Genomic DNA, 19042 nt, shown 5'->3' on the forward strand with positions numbered 1-19042 from the left:
AACATCCATCAATCGGCAGCAGAATGACCGTGGCCAAAAGCGAGACCCTTAAATATTAGAATAGAGTGCACATTGTAGCGGCTACGGCATTGCGGCCACTGCGCCTCTGTGTGATACGCAGATCCATGAACCCCCGCCACCCAGAAATAGCAGTGCTTGCAGTAGGTTCGATTCAGCAGGGACGCGCAGGGACGCACAAGGACGGCACCCCCCATGTCTGGAACATCCAGCAGCCCTCTCGCATTGGATTGATGATTGATTTGGGCTCTGGCCAGGCCAGAAACATAGCCTCCGCCGCAGGCCAGATCCTGGAACCTGATTTTTCGGATGGTATTGCGCGGCAGATCAATTGGCAATGTAATGTCCATGTACGACAGATTGGGGGTGTTGGCTGGTAGGCCGAGCGCGACAAATAAGAATTGACGTCTTCGCTGCCACTTTTGCCCAACCTTCCAATTTCCCGCCTTGTTTTCCTGGGTTTCTGGCAGGAATCTACGACTGATCTCTGGCAAATGTATGCTCCATGGACGTCATGCTCGGGCATTCTTGCGATCGACTAAAAAGAGGAACACCATAAAACTAATCTGTCAGCCCCCGGAATATTTGCACTACACACTGACCGCAGAGCATTGCATGCCTTGGGGTAATTGGAACCGATTTACAAACAACTTGAAAGACAAAAACGAAACAAGACTTTTTCAACAAGAAACAGAAGATTTGGGACCCAGAGCAATCCAATTCAATTACACAGGGGCATCAAGGACCTAAAAGGCAATATTAGAAGAGCCCGCACCGCAACACCGCCAACCCGCCCGCATAGACGCATTGCAGTGTTAGTGGCCTTGCGATCATGTCGAAAGTAATGACCATGACGCTACCGCCCACCCCTCTCACGATGAAAACCCACCCACCAAATAGCACCACCAACACCGCGACACCAGCAACGAACAACCCCTCTACCCCCACGCGGCCCCGGTCGACCACGACGACGGCAAAGGGCCGGCCGCGGTCGCGGAGCACCTCGCCCTGCTGCCCGCACTGTGGGAACTCGCTGCCCTTCCTGTCCGTCTCGGACCCGCACACGGCCCTGCTCGAGGCCCAGAAGCAGATTGCCGACCTCGAGGCCCAGGTCCACCTGCTCAACAAGAAGGCCACCGCCGCCGTCGACCGCTGGGCCGACTACGAGGACGAGCTGTCGCGCCTGCGGGCCGCCTCCATGAGCAGCGCCGCCCCCACGGCCACCACCGCCACCACCATGTCGTCATCGTCCGTCGCAAGGCCGCTGTCCTCGTCCATGAACGGCCTCGGCATCATGAACTCGGGCGCCGCCTCCACCCGAAACTCCCGCCCCTCCACGGCGGTCACCGAGGCCCCCTCGCCGCGGGGGTCGGGTTTCTTCGGCGGCGCCGTGGCGCAAGCGGCCTCCTCCCGTATCAGCCAGCTCCTCTCCCCGCGCAAATCGACGCCCAACCTCGCCGCCAACAACCACAGCAGCCACAACTCGCAACAATCGGCCGCCGCCGCCGCCGCCGCAGTCACGCGCGGCTCCTTCATGGCATCATCCGCCTTATTCTCGTCGGCAGCAGCGGCGGCAGCGGCAAAAGACCCTTCGTCCCTGCACCCGCACCCGCTCCCGTCGCCGACGCCGAGCGCGGACGACCTGATGGAGGCGCTGACGCGGGAGCAGTCGCTGCGGCAGGCAGCCGAGGGCCGGCTCAACGAGACGAGCCGCGAGGTGGAGGAGCTCAGCGTCACGCTGTTCGAGCAGGCCAACGAGATGGTGGCCAGCGAGCGGCGGGCGCGGGCCCAGCTCGAGGAGCGGGTGGGCGTCCTCGAGCGCCGCGAGGACGAGAAGCGCGGCCGTCTCGAGCGACTCGAGGGGTCCGTCGCCCGCATCGAGCGCATCTCGCGCATCCTCGGCGAGGAAGACGAGGAGGGTGGCAACGCTCCTCGCTAAAAAATGAGGGAGGCGGGGTTTACACCTTCGCCTCCTGTCTTTATTATTTGTTTTATTTGTCTATGTGTTTTTTTGCTCCTTGGATAACTAGCATGGATCGGGCACTTGGGAAGGGTCCTCGGAAAGTCAAAAATGATACGATCCGAGGCAGGAAAGGAAGGAAGGAGCATGAGATCGATACCCACGGTGTTCCGTCGCATTATTTCATTGGCTTGGGGGAAATATTCGGCAAGGCATCTATCATCTGCATGGTTCGGGATATACGAAGCATCTCATCACCTTTGGGACGGGGGGTCGGTTTACCATGGAGGGAAGGCATAGGGGGGGAAAACTGGGAACAAGAGGTGCCTCCTCCATTTACGACTTATGCTTTTACGACAATGAAGATATGTATTTTAGTGTACTCTTAATATCTGCAACTATACAACGTTGATTTACATCGTACTTTATTTTTCGGAGTGTGCAGAGACGTGCCTACGCAAGGACGCTGCGCCTCTCCTGTGGTAATTGGTATGGTGATACTGGCCATCGGGCTGAATAGGGGAAGGGCCGGTCTGCGTTGCCCCGGCTATCCGGTTCAGACAAATGACGATAACCGGCTTGGGCCAGCTAGACAGTTCGGCTCCGGCTCCATTCGTGCCGCACACCTAACGAGGAGACGCCGGGGAGAACGAGAAGGCCGGCGGCAGCTTCGTTCTCATTGAAACCCTGGCTGCGATTTATTTGCAAGTGGCGTGGTTGGCTGTGTAGTCCTGAAGCGCAGCATCGGTGCCCCTCGTGGAGTGCTGGCACGCATTTATGGGGGCGCTAAGCAGCAGATACAGTAAGTAATATTATTCCCAGGTATAGTGTTTCCGTCGACCACCGATCCTCCACAAGGCGAAGCAACTAGATTCATCCGTCGAAAGTGTCTGCCTGGGGGCAGGGTTACTTGTGCAATTCGGCGTGCCATATATTCTATCAATCGATTCTCGACATGCCTTATATTATCGTCGTGGGCATAATTGTCACAAGTCCGGTCTCCTTCCCTAGACTATCATGGCGGCACCCTTCCTAGCTTTGCCCACAGAGCTGGCAACGACAATCGTGACTCACTTGGACGTAAGCGACCTCCTGCGCCTGTCGAAAACATGCAGGAACCTACACGCCTTCGCCCAGCCGTTTCTGTTGGACACGGTGACATTGGCCTACAACCCCACTGCCTTGCCCAACCAGAGCCAGCCGCTCGCCTCTCTGCTCCGGCTCCTCGTCCGACGGGATGGTCCGGCCCCGCTCCTCCGGCACCTCAAGCTCGTGTCTCGGCACAAGGACGAAGCGGTAGCAGGGCCTTTGTTCTTCGACCGCGACAGGTGGTGGAACGAGAACAGGCTGCTGTTCGAGGCTATCCTCGAAGACCTACAGATGCCGGACCGGGAGGACTGGCGTCGCGCGCTCCAGGACGGCGAGACCAAGGCGCTGGTGGCCTTGGTTCTGGCTTATTGTGCCGAGCTCGAGTCCCTCGAGGCCTCGCCGGAGATCCTCTTCGCTACCGCTCCCGGCGGTAGCGATAACTGGATTCTCCGCATGTTCCGCCACCTGCTCGGCGTCCACAGCCAACCCGCGACGAGCACGAACCTAAGGAAGCTACGCCACATCAACATACCTACCGAACAGTGAGCCGACGATCAAGACTCCGCCTCTTCCGAGGATATGAGCTGGTGGAGATCCCCCGAAGCTAAGGCCAAGTGGCTGCGCGGCCGGACGACGAGCTCCGACGACTGGGGCCGGAACACGCCCCAGTGGAAGCAAGCCGGCGAGGGCGAGAACCTCGACCTGGCGCTGCTCCTCTTCTACCTCCCGGCGCTCGAGGAGCTCTCCCTGCCGCTGCCCTTCAGTAAGAAGGAGTGCGACCTCCAGCACGCCCTCGGAGTCGGCTACGACGTCGACGACGGATTATGGCCGCTGGGCACGCCGCCCCGGGCCTCGCGCCTGACAACGCTCCACGTGCGGCTACAATACGCCCCCGAGACCGTTCTCGAGACGATCCTCGCCGCGACCCCGCTGCTGCGGACCCTGCACGTCGTCCTGCACCAGCCCTCGACCACGGCGCCCGTCGACTGCGCCGCGGTCCGGCGGGCGCTGTATCACGTCGAGCCCACGCTCGAGAGCCTAACGCTCGCCGTCTCCCTGTTCGCGGACGAGGCGTGTGACGTGGAGAGCCTGGGACAGGTACTCAAGGGCCGGCTCGGGGGCGACAATTTCGCCGTCGGCTTCCCGGCGCTCAAGTCGCTGCACGTGTCGCTGTCCGTCCTCTTCGGGCAATCATCGTCCAATTGGTACGTGCTGGCCCCTGGGGACACGGACTGGTGGAGCGAAGACGAAGATGACGCCGAAGGCGCTGTCAAGGGGATCAAGTCCGCTGATGACCCCTACCACGACATGCTGCTCGCCGCGGCCGCCGAGCTTTGCGCTCTCCTCCCCCCAAGCCTCGAGGTTCTCACCATCAACGACGACCTCTGGTTCTATGACGCGCTACCGGCCTGGTCGGGGGGTAAACGGACACTGGGCCTTCTCATGGCCTTTTTGACAGGATCTCCGATAACACCCAGAGTTCCCAAGGGGTTGCTGCTGCCGCGACCGCAAACCAGCAAGGAGGCAGCAGGTGCAGGGGTTTCTGGATGGGGTCCCTGGAAGACCGCGACGCCGAGACTGCGGGCTCTCAACGTGTCCTTCAAGAACGAAGACACCTGGTGTTGGGACGACGAGCCCGGTACCACGCCGATCGCCCACCTCCAATGGGGGTGTGCGAGCCAAGGGCTCGAATGTCGCGACATCCGTCTTAGCAGAAAGTCTTAGTTGGTAGCGCTCCGGGCCATGTTTGATGCTTGCTGATCGGATGCCTTTCCATTCCGCGCTGATAGATCACATTGCGCCAGCTCTTCTTGTTTACGCCGACGATGGCGTTTCGTGTCTTGTGTCCTTCTGTGCCCCCTGATGCATGCACACCCAGCTACATATATGTACCTCCCTATTTCAGAAAGCCCCATCCCGATACCATCCTCCCATCGTACGATTGCCTGCGCCGCGCAGATCGGGTTCTCCACATGCAAGCATCCACTTAAGATATGCATGTATTCGCTGATCTTGACGATGCAATATATTCGGAGGGATGCTGGGAAACGGCTGCTTGCAGCCGGTGTCGTGTCCGTCGACCGTGCTATCCGTCATCCACTAATGCAATCAACTGTCAAGGGATACACTCCTGCCTAGAGTGATGGACCGGCCGCCCAGACATGTTAATGCAACGAGAGACGGAGCGAGGTGCATATCAGCTACCGTGGCTGATAGGACTTCAGGTGTCTTTTTCTTATTGGGAGATCATAGATTCCAACAGAAGGGAGTGAGGCGGCAATGCACAATCCATCTGGTTGGCACCCCAAACCCCCAATACCAGTGTCTATATCCACGCCATCTTTGCTCAGAAATTATCGCCGCCCTTTCTGGCGTGTATTACCCACATTACCAGACCGAGACCACGAACAACTGCCGCTGATGATCGATAGGGTATGCAAGGAAACATCATCTCCAATTCATAGCAACCGAAGAGTGCCAGCCATCGAACATCTTCCGAAACTTGTCCTCCAATTCATGTAAGGTCGTTACGCGGGTCGTTGCTTGGAATATGCAAGAAAATGAGGAAAGGGAGATACAATAATATCATTAAGCAAATCGCTAGAGGCCCACCGCAAACCCCCTTTTTGTATCTACGCAAACGCCGGGTCACCTTCGATGCATATAAAGAAGCGCTTTTGTTGTTCGTCATAACCAGAAATGGCAGCCCCGAGTAATGATTCACGATTACCCAGCCCGCATTCAGACCGCCATACTATGTCGCCAATGGATTCTTCATCAGCCAAAGTTTTTGAGTTTAATACGCCAAAAGATGCCCTGTAATGCAAGCAAATATCTGATTCGAAGGGGTTGTCGTAAATCATTTTTGTCTGAAGTGGCCGACGGGCGTCGGAGATGAACCCGATGCTGGCCACTTCGCGTCCTTCAATCTAGTCGTGATTGGCACCTTCAACCTTCCCAGTGCGGCGGAGTGCGGTTTGGCGTGGCGTGGCGCATGGGTGACGGATCTGTCTCGGCCCTTCGTAAACGTAAGGAGCCAACGACCTGGGAGAGAGGGTTCACGGCTATGCGAGCCATTCTTCTTCGTCTCTCTTCAATCCTCTCATGACCAGGCCCTCGTCGATTGAATCGTCATCTCCATCCTCCGCTTCGTCTTGATAATCCCCATTCGAGTAGTTGTGACCATTGTGGACCGGTTCTTCCTCCTCGTCTAGCATCCAGGTCATTCCGTTTGCTTCCTCCTCCAGTGGGAATATCTCTTGTGCATACTCTCCTAACCCCCGGGGCCCTTCCCACAAAGCCAGTGCACTATCGGGGCAGCCCTGCTCCAACTCTATGTCTCCAAAGTAGGGTGGTTGTTCCTCGGGATTTGCATTGTGCGGCGAAAACAGCTTCTCCAAGGCTACCAGTTGTTCCCTGTAACCTTCAGGGATCTTGACCTTCACCTCGATAGGACCCCGCTTATAGCTCACAGGCACGCCGACACCGGCCTCAAATGCCTTACAGACTTCGAGTGGCGAGAGATGCTCGTATGCTAGAGCAATGCGTTTCCCATTCCATTTGGACGGCCCATCCTTGAAGAGCTGCAAGATAGCAGGGCCGACGTCATGTTCGGCATCGAGCCATGGGAGCTTGGCATCGGGGTGGAACGGAGCTTGCCATTCAAAGGAGCCATCAGGTTTCAGCTCCATGCAGAAGAGCGGATAAGGAAGCGAGGTGAAGTTATTGTTGTAGATGCCCGTGTAAACATAGGTCGCGGGGAGCTCAATTTTCCGAATGTACTCCTCTACTTTATGTTTAGCTGCCCAGAGGGGCAGTGACGGCCAATCGGGGTTGTATGCAGCATGGTCGGGCATAGACGAATATATGAAATGGTGAACGCCAGCCCTTTTCGCAGTGTCCGCGATAGCCTCTCCAATCTGGAGCTCGTTGCCGTAGAATGTGGTGTTGATGAATGCCAGCTGGGCTCCACGGAATAATGACGAAATTAGATCCTGGTTGACAGAGATGCCCGGAATGTGGGCATTAGCTGTGACGTCCCGGTTATCATCCGGCTTTTTTCGAATGTAAAGCTCGCCAACGAAAACGGTCACGTTCGGATTGGTGGACACCTCGGTTGCTATCACGCCCTCCAGGTTTCGCAGCTGCGCCCGCACTTTATAGCCAACCGCAGTCGCTATCCTGATTAAAGAAGCAGCTTGGCGGCCGCTCGCATTGATCACGGCAATCGTCTTATCCGGCGAGGGCATCGAGCGCTTGAGAGGACGAAAGCTCAGGGAATTATTCCTCGACACTAGGGGTGAACTCTCTGAATAAGAAGATCGCGTGTGTTTGTGTCTTGACTGGCCGGCCCCGGATTTGGTATAGGAGTTGCCCTGGTGGTCCGCGGGTGCTGGTCTTATGGCCAGATCAGTTCGAATGGGAATAGGCTCAGAAGTAGGAGGCATGGCGTAGATGGCGGAAGCAGCAGCGCCTTCTTGGCCTTGGGGAGGGGTGATGTTGTGGCGGGATGGGAGAGGAAACTGGCAGGCGACCCCAAGAAATGCAAAGGGGCAAATATCAGAAACTCGCTCCTGGCTATGTAGATAAACAAGTGTATCGGTTGTCGCTTAATTGCACGTATGTTGTAATGTTATTTCTGGCCCTGGCGCTCTCAGGGGTCCTGGGAAATCCGAAGAACAAAGAAAGGCCTAATCAGGTCATAAGAATTGTCGGGCAGCCAATCAACGCGACAGGGAGCTGAGCTTTGACAGAGCGTTTCTTCAAAAAGAATGGCCCGAGCCTATCGACGTGAGACGATAGTGCATAACACAGATCACCCGTCGGATATCTGCTGCCTCTCGGCCTGCTACCTGCTCGAGTAATATATCGCAGAGAATGGGCTTAAGCACCTCGGGGAGAAAGAAAAAAAGAAAAAAGGCCAGCACGAGTTGACTCTGATGTTTCGAACAAGCCCGATCAGATACTTGGCATGTATCTACCCTGCAAGGGATAGAGTCGAGTCTCCTTCGATAGGGCTGGCGAATACGAATTAGTGGGCGTTTATCGGCCAAGGTACCTGGTGGGCGGGAAAAAGAAAGATGAGATGATATCCCCAGTCCGGTGAGCAGCGAGGATAAGGACGACCTTGAGGCGGATCGCCGGCAGAAAATTGACAAGAGGGTTGCGTGCAAGTAGGAAGGTCAAAAAGCAAGCGAAACAGGCCCCAGACGAGTCGCGGACAGAGTGTCAGACCTCTTTTCCACCCTGGGCCTCCACGATGGGTTCCAATGTATCAGCAGATCAGAGCAAACGTGCCTGAAGTGGAAGGCTGATTTGGCTTGTATCCACACTAGTAGACGCTGCCGGCGAAATAGTCCAATGGGGAACTTGTACTGCTAGACGTGTTCGAAATTGTGGGCAGAATGGTTTGCAGGCATTGCATTCGCAGTGTGCGTGTGTGTGTGTGTGCTTGGTGCTTGGGATTTTGCTGGGCTCCGGGGGGGTATGCAGTGTGTGGTGGTCACTGACTGGATCTAGGAAAGACTTGTGTGTAGGTAGCAAAGAGATCGGGGAGGCAGGATAGGACTGGGAGTCCGGGAGCGCACGCAAGTGAGAGGAAACGGAGTCGGCAGGCGGCACGATCCAGAAGCAAATGAAGCAGGCACTGTTGAATAACATACCTAGGTAGGTACCTATTCGACTACTATCTAGCGAAATCGGGCGGTGTGGCCGTTAGATAGTTGATTGATAGGGAACTGGTCCGTCGGTACGGGAGGCTTATTGCATCAAAAGCCTTGCCTTAGACGAAACTCAGATCGGTCGGGCTTTCTAGCCTTATCTTTTTCTGCCTGTCGCGAAAGCAAGCAAGCAAGCACTCTTCTTCTGTGAGGGGAACGAGGTACAGCAGGGTAGGCACAGTGGGAAGAAGAAAAAAAAAAAAAAAAACAAGACGGTCGGTAGCTTGTATTCAATCCAACGGTATGCAGAGGTTGTAGCATAGGTATACTACGTGATGGAGATGACGTGTAAGTCGATCAGGATGGTGGTGGTGGTGGTGGTGGTGTTCAGGTAGGAGGCAGGTAGGCACTATTAGCCAGACCACTTGCTCCGTTTCAAACACCGGTTCCAAAAGAGACGTTCGGTCGTCCACAGCAGATAACCTCAATATGGAACAATTCACAGTAGGGTATGGAACCAGGAGCAGGATAGAAGATGAAAAAATTCGTCAAGCCAAAAAAGCCCGCAGTCAAGATCAGATGATTATCTCATAGTTCGGTCTATCAAGTAATGGGAATTCCCAAGTGGCTGTCGAAGCCTGCGTGCCTTGCCTGGCAATTGCTTGATTGCTCGAGCGTGGTCGCCCAAGGAAACCGTCAATCTCGCATCTAGCTTGACCTCATCCAGCATATCGAGGGGTTCGCACTCTACATGTATCTACTACTGTCTGCTACTGCACACGCTGCACTGCTAACCTGCATACATAATTTTCCTGCGCAGCATCAGGGTCCGATTTTAGCTAATAAAATCCCTTCACCGTCCAGTTGGCTTCTGCTTAGGTTAGGCTAGGTTCTGGAGAGCAAAAAATGTGAGGAGTCTACCTGGTTTAGATTAGGTAACGGAATTCCCATCGTCTGGCTCTGGGCGCTCGCTGGCTGGCGCCGAAAAGTCCTTCTCACTCGTCCGAACTCATCATGCCGGACTCTGGCAGTCTGGTCTGTCCACTTCTGTTGATTTTGACGGCTCCTGGACTAGGCGTAGCCTGCCCGTTAATTTAATCTGTATCTGCTCGCGGAAATCCAGACGCTTATTGGGCTCAAGTCCCTTTGGCCGTGTGTGCTACTACCCGTATACGCACTAGCTAGCGGGTGGTGTGGGTTCGGCAATATGTCGCCTTCTTTGTCCTTGTACGTCTCTAAAGTAATGGAAACACCTTCTTGACATCGTGAAATGGTCCCTTGCAGCAGAGATTTCCCAAGAGCGTAAAAATCCGACACCCAGGAACTCCCGCAGCTGCAGCCCCTTGACCCATATAAAGAGGATTCGCAGTATGCTCGGAGATGATTCCGCAAATACCAGGTCGCAACTACATGTTAGCACCAAAATCAACCGAAACACAGGCGTTGGCTAGACCAAGCCACCCAGTCCTTTGGAAAGGCGATGCTTCAAGAACCGTGTGCGACGCGGTCCCTATAGCACCAGCAGGCCGCCGGATAGCAGGCCCCTTTCAGGATGCCACCGGGGTCCATCTCTGTGCAGGACACACGGCGAACGACCCATTCTCTCTGAAGACCCCGTGGGCACGTGGCTCCTTACCCGGATATCGCTCATATGCTAAGAGGGTGGGACTTCGATGGGCCAGATGCTTAAAAGATTTTTGAAGGAAAAAGAAGCTTCTCGCGGGTATCCGTTGTCACGATGATCTGCAATGGTGTCTTGTCGCAATGTACAAGTTGGACGACGTACACACACGACCTACCAAAAAGCAAACCCAATTTGGCAAGAGCCGCGCTTATAATCCAATCACCATCGTATTATGGGTTAACCCTATACGGGGGGTTTATACTTCTGGGCGATTAGCGACTCAGCTGAGCCCTACATAAGTTTAAGGATGGGGGAGGTCAATGCACCAAACACCAGATAACTTCAAGGTGATGTGCAGTGGTAGGTATGCGGTTTAGTCTTGGGGCTGTCAGTCGACTTTTGGGATGAATCCAACGCCCGATTGAGAAATGTGTTTTCCATCTTTTATTAGCGATGTCGGAGCTGTGTGAGTAGCCACCTCGATTCCATCGTGTGACCGGAGGGTCTAGCCTTTTCGATTTGCATACGACTACATACGCCGGGGTTGGTCTGACTTTTGAGCCTTGACTGCTGGAGTTGCCCAAGAGAGAGCGAGCCACCGAGCAGAGAGCAGAGGAAGCAGTGGGCTTGCGCATGGAGGAGGGACTCGCCAAAGCAACAAAATAAATAAGCTCAAGCCCCGCATGTATCTCAATGGATGGGACGCATACTGATTGAGGGCGGGCGCTCGGAACGAATCAGATCGGTTGCTTGTTACCTAAGAAATACGTACGAACATGGTATAGTCGACTCCAGCCTCTTCTTGTTTCCTCTGGCCCTTTCAGTGGGAAAAAGCCCCTTTAAGTGCACCATGCCGTCATCCACTGGAAAACTAACTGTAGCACCTTGATTTCCATCGAGTACCACTTTCGCGTAACTTTCAACATTTCCGCGGAGAGTCGCATCAATCGATCCTGTCTCCTCCTGTCTCCCCTCCTCCCCGTTGTGTCCTCCTCCTCGACCTGGCTTTCTCTTTGTCTGGAATCGACCCCCCTGTGCTTGCCGCAAATCGGATCTAACCAACAAAAGCACCCGGGGGCCTTACGCACTCTAATCTCCGTCTCGTTCAGTCTGGGGTATCCCAAGCTAACGGGGCACGCATATCTGGTGTACATAAAATCATAATAGCGTACCCGGCTTATCTTTGAATAGGTTGTAATAGATATGGTGGCTACATCATCTGGTGGCCTAATCATACAGCCAATCAAATGGTTCTTGATAGATAAGATTCGCTGAGCGCCAGGAGCAGCCAGAATCGGCGCCCAGCCAGTGATATGCCGCGGGGAAATGGATACCCGTTATGTGTTTACCCCGCGATCCTCCTGCAGCAGTTCCACCACTACCTGCCTATGTACCTACAGTTTGGTCGCCATCAATACCCGATGGCGTGACGACTGTTGACCGGTCTGGCCAAGAGGAAGGCAGGCAGGTAATATCCCGATTTGCAAATTTGCGGCCGCAGGTTGCTGTTTGCTGCCGCAGCCATCAAGGTTGCGTGCGAACCCATGCAGTCTTATCTTTTGGCTCAACACGTAATCCCGGCAGGGCCCGCAACAGATTCTACAAGTAACGCACCATTTCTATCTGTGTTACCCAGATGACTTTCATAGGAGTGACCCAGGCGTCTCTCGGAGACAGGCCCGGCTGTTGGGAATATATTCGTCCTGTACGAAGTCGACTGTTGTCGTCCCAGAATGAGTCCCATTCGGGCTATGTGTTAACGAGTACCATTCGGGCTTTCACGAAATCGAGCCCAAGAAGTCCAGATCGTCCAGTGGATTCTGATCAATCCATGGTTGGCTGGATGATGCGTTGCCCACGAACTGGTCTTCCGCAATGTCTTGGTTCATCAGGGTTTCCAGCTGGCTCTGCGGGACAAATCCTGTCAATACTTTCGATCATAAAGGCTATGACACTTTTGCTTACCCAATCATAGTTGCTTCCAGACACGTCCATCTGTTGAATCCAGGACAGGTCATCTTGCGCGACGTCGTAATCGGCCAAGTCGGTCTGATGTCCCGGATACAAGGCTGCGTCATAGATGTCTACCGAGCCAATACTGCTCGACGCTGTATTCGTGGCAGCGCCGTCAATTGACAGGCCCTCCATGGAACCCGTTGTCGCGTCACTGGAGCCCGCTGGTGTACTGTCCAGGGAAACAGCATTGGCCGGCACGCCTCTCATTGATTCCGTCTTCATCAGGATCGTCTCGACGACTCGAACTGCTCTCTTGCAATCCGGAACTTGTGTGGCCATCTCTTTCCAGATGATAAGTGAGAGCCTGAGACGGTCTAGTAAGACTGTCTTGGATGGTGCTGGAGCCCCGTGGGAGATCCAGTCAAAGTTGCCCCCCGCCTCGGCGTAATGCGGGCTCTGAATAACAAGCGCTACAATCACATCTGCGAGGAGGTAGTCATTGAGGGCCAACGATGACACGAACCACCCGTTCTGATGAAGCATTGCTCCAGGCTTGGCTGCTTCGAATATGCTGCGCTGGTAGTCTACAAGGGCGAGCGCAGCTTCCAGACAAGTCCTTCTGGAGTAGCTTTGTTCCTTGCTAGGCGCAACCTCTGTCAAATACCGCCGATGCAGAACTAAGCGGCTCTTCTGATAGAGCAATGCCAGACCGAACCTCTGCACGACCTGCATGACCGGATCGGTGACACACTGCGATATTGGCTTTACTTTCACTGTCGACGGTTAGCGACTCGACCCAGAAATAGGGGGCAGGGCACGCAAGGGCCAATACTCACTGAAGTTCGGCACTTCACTCCAAGCTTCTTCCAGTAGACCATCCACTCTCGTGACCTCGGCAAATGTAGGAGTTTTGAGCGCGTGGGCTTGTTTAGCAACTAATCCAAACACTCGACTAATCCGAGCTTTGTTGATGGGATAGGTCAAGGCTGTGTAGTCCGACTCTGGTCTCGCTGGGGGTAAGATGGTCCTCTTCGAATCGAAGTCTTCATCGTGGAGGTTGCGGGGAAGCGCCGTGTCACTATCGATTCCGTGAATCATGCAGGGAAGGCCTAGATGGAATCCAACGAGCAGATCGATCATGACCGCCAAATGCCACCACCGCCGGCGCATCTCACCATCATATATCGAAAGGTTTGGAACCTTGCTCGGGTCCCGGTGCAATCCCATCTTGAGCATGAGCCGGATCAAGGTGGAGCAAAGCAAATAGCAGTTCATTTGGGAATGACGGTCGAACAGGAAATCGCCTTCGGTGTAGAGGATAAAAGCCTGGATGGTCGAAGGGCCTGGCTGATTGTACTTTCCGGCCACGAGCGCCCAACCTGCGGCCCCGCGATACAACTTGAAGCGCTCTTCGGGGCTTATGTCCGACTCTCCTTCCAGTTCATGCGGCGCCTGGTATATCGAGAAGAAGAGGCCAAGAGCGACAACCATGAAAAGCATCGCTATCCAGTGCAGTGATGGTCTTGAAGGATCCCGCCAAAATCCCGCATACTCGTTGCTGAATGTCGGTCTGTGAATGACGTCTTCCGACACATTCCTGTTAGTTTGTATTCGTCTAGCTCTCTTGATACTGTGTGGAAAGCTTGCACCTACGCTGCGAGGGACTGTTCGAGTTGAAATACCGGAGCATGAGGCGGTCTATGATGCTCTTCTCCGGTAATAGGGCTAAGAACTCATCCCGTGTCCGGGGGACGTTCTTGGAGAAGACGACCAACTCTGGCCCCCCATCGATCTCAAACGGATCCTGAGTCTCTCCTCCTCCATCAGAGACATCGAAATAGTTCTTGAGCTCGTCGATCTACGCAAATTATTTTTCTGTAAGACATGATATATACAAACCAGTTATTTATAGTAAGACATGAAAAAAAGAACCAAACGAGAAAGGGACTGTGATATTTCATTGCTTACATCTTCGAGAATGGCCATGAAGTGCGTGCCGCCAACATAGTTCGTAGAACGCTCGCTCTGCACGACCACTTGTCCACCGGGGTTCTTCCCCTCGCTTGGGACCTGCGCGGGCAGCGCTGCTCCTCCCCCTCCTCCCTCTCCGCCTACATTGCTGCCCCCGGGGACGTCGATCATGCCCCGGACCATGCCCTCGAGCCGCTTCAGCCGCGCCGCCATGCCCTTGACCGGCCGCGCCTTCTGGGGCCGCGGCGCGTACGCGCACGACTCCGACCGGCCCTTCTTGGCGCATTGGCCGCACGGCGACAGCCGGTCGCATTTCAGCTTGGAGGCGCGGCAGCTGCCGCAGCTTAGGAGTACGCGCGTGCGCTTCACGTGCGGCGGCGGCTGCGGCTGCTGCTGCTGGCTGCTAGAGGCTCCTATGTGGGGCGGTATGCTGCTACTAGGTACGGAGGCCATGGTTTCCTCGGTTCGTCCCGAGTGGGAGAGAGACGATGGGTGGATATCTGTAGGTATACCGACCTACTCTTGTAGCATCGATGAACTTGGGGCTGAACGGCGATTAGGGTGCTTATATCCGGCGGGGATGGTAAAGAAGAATTGATAAGGTATCCCTCCAAAGGTGGGCGCAATGCTTTTCCTTATTTCCTGTCACTCGTGCCTCTCTAATCATTCAGTATACCCATGGCATCAGGTCATGGAAACGTCTTTGGTCTGGGTTGGATCGACATAGAAATTAAGGATGGATGAATGTGCGGTCGGTCAGCTTGCTTACTACGTTAATAAGTGCCCAAAATACTGTGCCGCATTCGGGAGCAAGCCGGCCGCCGGCAGTTTGTCTGCCAACCTTCGACTTTCAGCCGCAGCTCCTTAACAGGGTAGCGTCATCTGAGCCCAGTATACTGGGTTTAGGGGCTACTTACCTAGTGTGAACCCTGCCTACCCCGACTTCACCTATGCTACATATGATTCGATGTATACATGCATACATCCATGTACTTGTATTTCACGGCGTTACCAAAAACGGCACATAATGACCAACTCACCTCCTACCTCACTACAGTCTCCTACGTACACGCTTATATCTATTTGTCACTTGTAAGGCATGGAGAACGAGCAAGATGTGACGACTTGTGACGGAAAGAATCAATCAATATATTCGACTTATACACTGATTGTATTTCGATACTAATCTAGCTCAAGATAAAAACATGAGATCCTCTCCCCTTTCAAGTTGGTAGATCGACCTTTTGCTTGCGCATATTTGTAGATTTTCAAGAAACATTAACTGACTTGCTCGTCCCAACTCTAGGTAAATAAATATGCAAATGCTTGCCGTTTGCTTGCCTTGCTATAAATCCGTACCTGTGCCAGAATGCAGTGCCAAAATGGTGGTACATTGAGTCGCACATAGGGGGGAAATTCCCCATCGAGGACGTGGAGTGTCGTGAGTTCGTTACATCAGGGAGTGGAGGTCTGACCAGCAGACCTAGACTGATTGATCATGCTTCACCACACGATCCTGGTCGTTCGCGTCTTGATGTCTTGCATGCCCGGCGTCAGATTGCGTGCGCCGCACTGGAGCGTGGCGATGCGTTCACGAAGGTCGAACTGGACGGCCCGAACCATGACCCGCTTGTCCTCGGGTATCGTTCTCTTCTCCGTCCGTCCTATCACGCTGACCGGTATGCTCTCACGACGGCCGTTGCTGCCCCAGCGAGCATTGCCCCCTGGGCCCAACGGTACGTCATCGGAGAACCCCACCGATTCATTGGACAGCGACCCTGGGCTGCCCGCTGAGCTCCTGCCAGTTGCGCTATAGGCCGTGTGCGGCGACGGGGCATCGTCAAAGAAGCCGCCGTCCTCTTCCTCGATGGCGGCAATCCACATCCCAATGCGGGCTGTTAATTCACTATCCCACATGCCCTCTCTTCGGGAGCTACTTCTCAGCAGTTGGATAGCCTTCCTCCGGATGAATGGGTCCCGACATTTGGTTGCCACCACAAACAGGGGCGGGACTATGCCAAGATCCGCACTGAAACTGGGTTTTATATGCGGTGCAGTAAAGTCGTGGCCACCGAAGATGTCGGTATGGCCTGCCGCATGCTGGCACCACCGTTGGTCTGGGCAACGTCTGGCGGCGGCCCTTCGTTCTTCGTCGCCGACAACCTCACTGGCCAAATCAACTATGGCCTGGAACTGCGGCAAGAAAGCATCGAACTGTAACTCGCTGTCGCTAAATGTCATCAAAAACAAGATTTGGCCCATGATCTGGAACATCTTCAGAACCGCAATTGCTGCCTTTTCTTGGCTGCTCTTTCCCGGTGCGTTGCGTGAAACCAGGATGCCATCAAACGCTTTAGACCATGCCTCGATCTCGTTGCGGAATATCATGCCGTACTGCTTGAGCGAAGTGGGTAGGATACCCATTGGGCTCGTGGTGGTCGTGAACTGGAACATGGTCTCTGTAAAGCGGAATATCTTCTCTAACAGAGCGTCCCAAGCGAGCCGACTTTCCAACAGGGACTCAAACCTCTCGGGGATTGGTGTCTGGTTCGTAGAGACAGGAGAACCTCCCTCTGATGACGGCGATGCAGCATCGCTTTCTTGCGGGGTGAGCCGGATAACGAACGGATGAGGGAAGTGGAAAGCCATATCATAAGACTTTGCTTGAATCGCAAGCCGAGTGAACATCTGGATCAGATCTTGCTCGACGGGTTCCTCGGGCTTTGGCAGGAAAGCCCTCCGTCGCTCCTCTCTGAGCTTCTCCAGTAGTCTCAGTCCATTCTGGATTTGTACAATGGCTTGTTTATGATCCCCGATGAATGAATCGAAACAAGCCAACAGCACGGTGGCCATAAGACTGCTCCTCTGCGATGACAGATCCTGGCGCGTTGAGGCGAACATGCATGTAAGCGCATCGGAGTAATGGCGGAAGGCAACTTCCCAATGCATCTTGGCGTTGTCGGCTGGGTCGAAATGGTCACTTGGAGATGTGGGAGGTGTTTCGGACATTTTCTCCAGGGTCTTGTACAGCGCACCCAACGCTACCACTGAATGTCGCACCGCCTCCTCGGCATGACACTCCTGTAACACGCTCCGAGTCCAAAAGGAGGAATCGAAGAAACCAGATAGCTCGCTAGCTGTACGCTCACGGAACAGCTGGAAGTATAAGCCTTCTTGGGGGTCGAAAGCTAGACTGAAGCTCGGCCGATGCAGGGTCAAAGAGCTGGACGTTACTGTGGGGGTTAGCGGAGGAGTTCGGGGATGCGGCAATGGCTGTTGAGGCATTCGTAGAGGCTTGGCCTGGATGACGGTAGGTACTAGACGCTGCGCCGGCGGCCTGGCTGGTGCTAATGCTAAGCCCGTCTCTGACGTGGGCCTTGGCGCGAGAATGGGCTCCTCAAACGGCCTTCTTCTGGGTGGTGGGGGGTAGCCAGTGCATGTTTTCTTGGATTTGACGCATTGAGAACAAGCAGGTCTTTTCTCGTCGCATTTGATCCTTCGCAGCCTGTAGTGATTTTGTAAGTCGTGCGCACTTGTCAAGGTGGCGGCGTGGAAGGAGCGGAGTCGCATACTTGCAATTAGTACATCCCGTCTTGACCTTGGGCCTACTGGTCCTTGTCCCCGTCTTTTTGGGTTGCTGCTGCGACCCCTCGCCGGCGATGGGGGATGTAGACATGCTGAACCCAGAGAGCGAGAAAGAGCGAGAGAGCGCGCGCGCCTGGCCGAATCCGACTAGAACTTCTTCTATTTCCCGCGCCCAGCACCTATACCAGCTATCGAGGAGGTAGTGAGTGCACGTGCACGTGGGGTATATATCGTGCCCGCAGGTCGGATACCGCTCTCAAGAAGTGAAGGCGTCGGCAGGTCTTGTCCACGGTTGAGTGTTGTGTGTACGGATCAGTGACTTTTGTTGTCGGAATTCCCATGGCAGCTTGCTTAGCATGTCACGGGATGGCACAAAGATCAAGCGTGGAGGATGCCGGATAGAGAGGGGTTGGTTGTTGTTTGCGTTTGCGACAGCTATGCGATCAGAACTCCCAATAGAGCCGGATCAGCTGGAGTGAGGCGAGCCGAGAGAACTTGCAACCACAGACTATGTCGCAAGCACACAGTCTGGATATATGATGTCCAGATACTTAAGTTGCTGAGAGGAGGAACATAGGTTAATGCAAGCAGATATGTAGGTATGTATGGATGTGGCACGGCTTGAAGTTCCTCGTACATATATGTGCCGCGGCGGGATGGTTGAATTAAGGGAAAAACTCCCAGTGGCTTAGACAAGAGGCAGGTGGGCAGGTATTGGTATAATAATGTAGAGTCACTCCCCTGATGGCTCGAATCGACAAGCACATGCATTAGTGCAGGCAGGGCGGTCCACCCCTCCCTGCATGTACTACCTGCTCGATGCACGGCGATGCAAGACCGCAAATTACCTACCTACTACTACAGCCAAGTACAAGCCTCCAAGTCCCTCCCCCAAGCACGGGATACTGTATGGGCACACCAAGTCCGATGACTTGCTTTTGCATGTTCCCAATGTCGCGATCCAGGAGGGAAAAGGGCGGATTCTTGAGCCGCTTTCCACCCAACCACAAGCACCGTTCGGATGCGCTGTCGGCCTGCCCAGTGCCACCGTCTTGGAGCTTGCATGTTGATTCACCGAGGCATTACTCACATTTCCCAATGACGGACTTTCCCATTCGCTTCGATCCGAGATAGAATATAATAAACCGCGGCCATTGAACACCCTACCTTCATTCATGG

General features: G+C 54.5%; 6 protein-coding genes across 6 annotated transcripts; 3 read left to right on the forward strand and 3 right to left on the reverse strand.

The window, feature by feature from the left end:
- Nucleotides 1–895: 895 nt before the first annotated feature.
- PG985_000675 (ribosomal protein L32) lies at nt 896–1957 on the forward strand (the record flags this gene model as incomplete). Its single annotated transcript, XM_066820444.1, has 1 exon — nt 896–1957. One exon carries the CDS (start codon nt 896–898, stop codon nt 1955–1957), a length of 1062 nt encoding a protein of 353 aa, XP_066691323.1.
- Nucleotides 1958–2995: 1038 nt separating this feature from the next.
- On the forward strand, nt 2996–3613 carry PG985_000676 (uncharacterized protein; the record flags this gene model as incomplete). Its single annotated transcript, XM_066820445.1, has 1 exon — nt 2996–3613. The coding sequence occupies one exon, from the start codon at nt 2996–2998 to the stop codon at nt 3611–3613; it is 618 nt and encodes a 205-aa protein (XP_066691324.1).
- A 33-nt stretch (nt 3614–3646) lies between these two features.
- Nucleotides 3647–4792, forward strand: PG985_000677 (uncharacterized protein; the record flags this gene model as incomplete). Its single annotated transcript, XM_066820446.1, has 1 exon — nt 3647–4792. One exon carries the CDS (start codon nt 3647–3649, stop codon nt 4790–4792), a length of 1146 nt encoding a protein of 381 aa, XP_066691325.1.
- A 1340-nt stretch (nt 4793–6132) lies between these two features.
- PG985_000678 (Nitrogen metabolite repression protein) lies at nt 6133–7515 on the reverse strand (the record flags this gene model as incomplete). Its single annotated transcript, XM_066820447.1, has 1 exon — nt 6133–7515. The coding sequence occupies one exon, from the start codon at nt 7513–7515 to the stop codon at nt 6133–6135; it is 1383 nt and encodes a 460-aa protein (XP_066691326.1).
- Nucleotides 7516–12129: 4614 nt separating this feature from the next.
- Nucleotides 12130–14731, reverse strand: PG985_000679 (uncharacterized protein; the record flags this gene model as incomplete). The annotated part of the gene is made up of 5 exons (XM_066820448.1): nt 12130–12258; nt 12317–13080; nt 13144–13904; nt 13957–14165; nt 14276–14731. The coding sequence occupies 5 exons, from the start codon at nt 14729–14731 to the stop codon at nt 12130–12132; spliced, it is 2319 nt and encodes a 772-aa protein (XP_066691327.1).
- Nucleotides 14732–15781: 1050 nt separating this feature from the next.
- PG985_000680 (White-opaque regulator 2) lies at nt 15782–17954 on the reverse strand (the record flags this gene model as incomplete). The annotated part of the gene is made up of 2 exons (XM_066820449.1): nt 15782–17783; nt 17851–17954. 2 exons carry the CDS (start codon nt 17952–17954, stop codon nt 15782–15784), a joined length of 2106 nt encoding a protein of 701 aa, XP_066691328.1.
- Nucleotides 17955–19042: the final 1088 nt, after the last annotated feature.

This window comes from Apiospora marii, assembly GCF_038362585.1.
Source record: "Apiospora marii strain CBS 49790 chromosome Unknown utg000001l_segment0_segment0, whole genome shotgun sequence".
NCBI classification, from domain to species: domain Eukaryota; kingdom Fungi; phylum Ascomycota; class Sordariomycetes; order Amphisphaeriales; family Apiosporaceae; genus Apiospora; species Apiospora marii.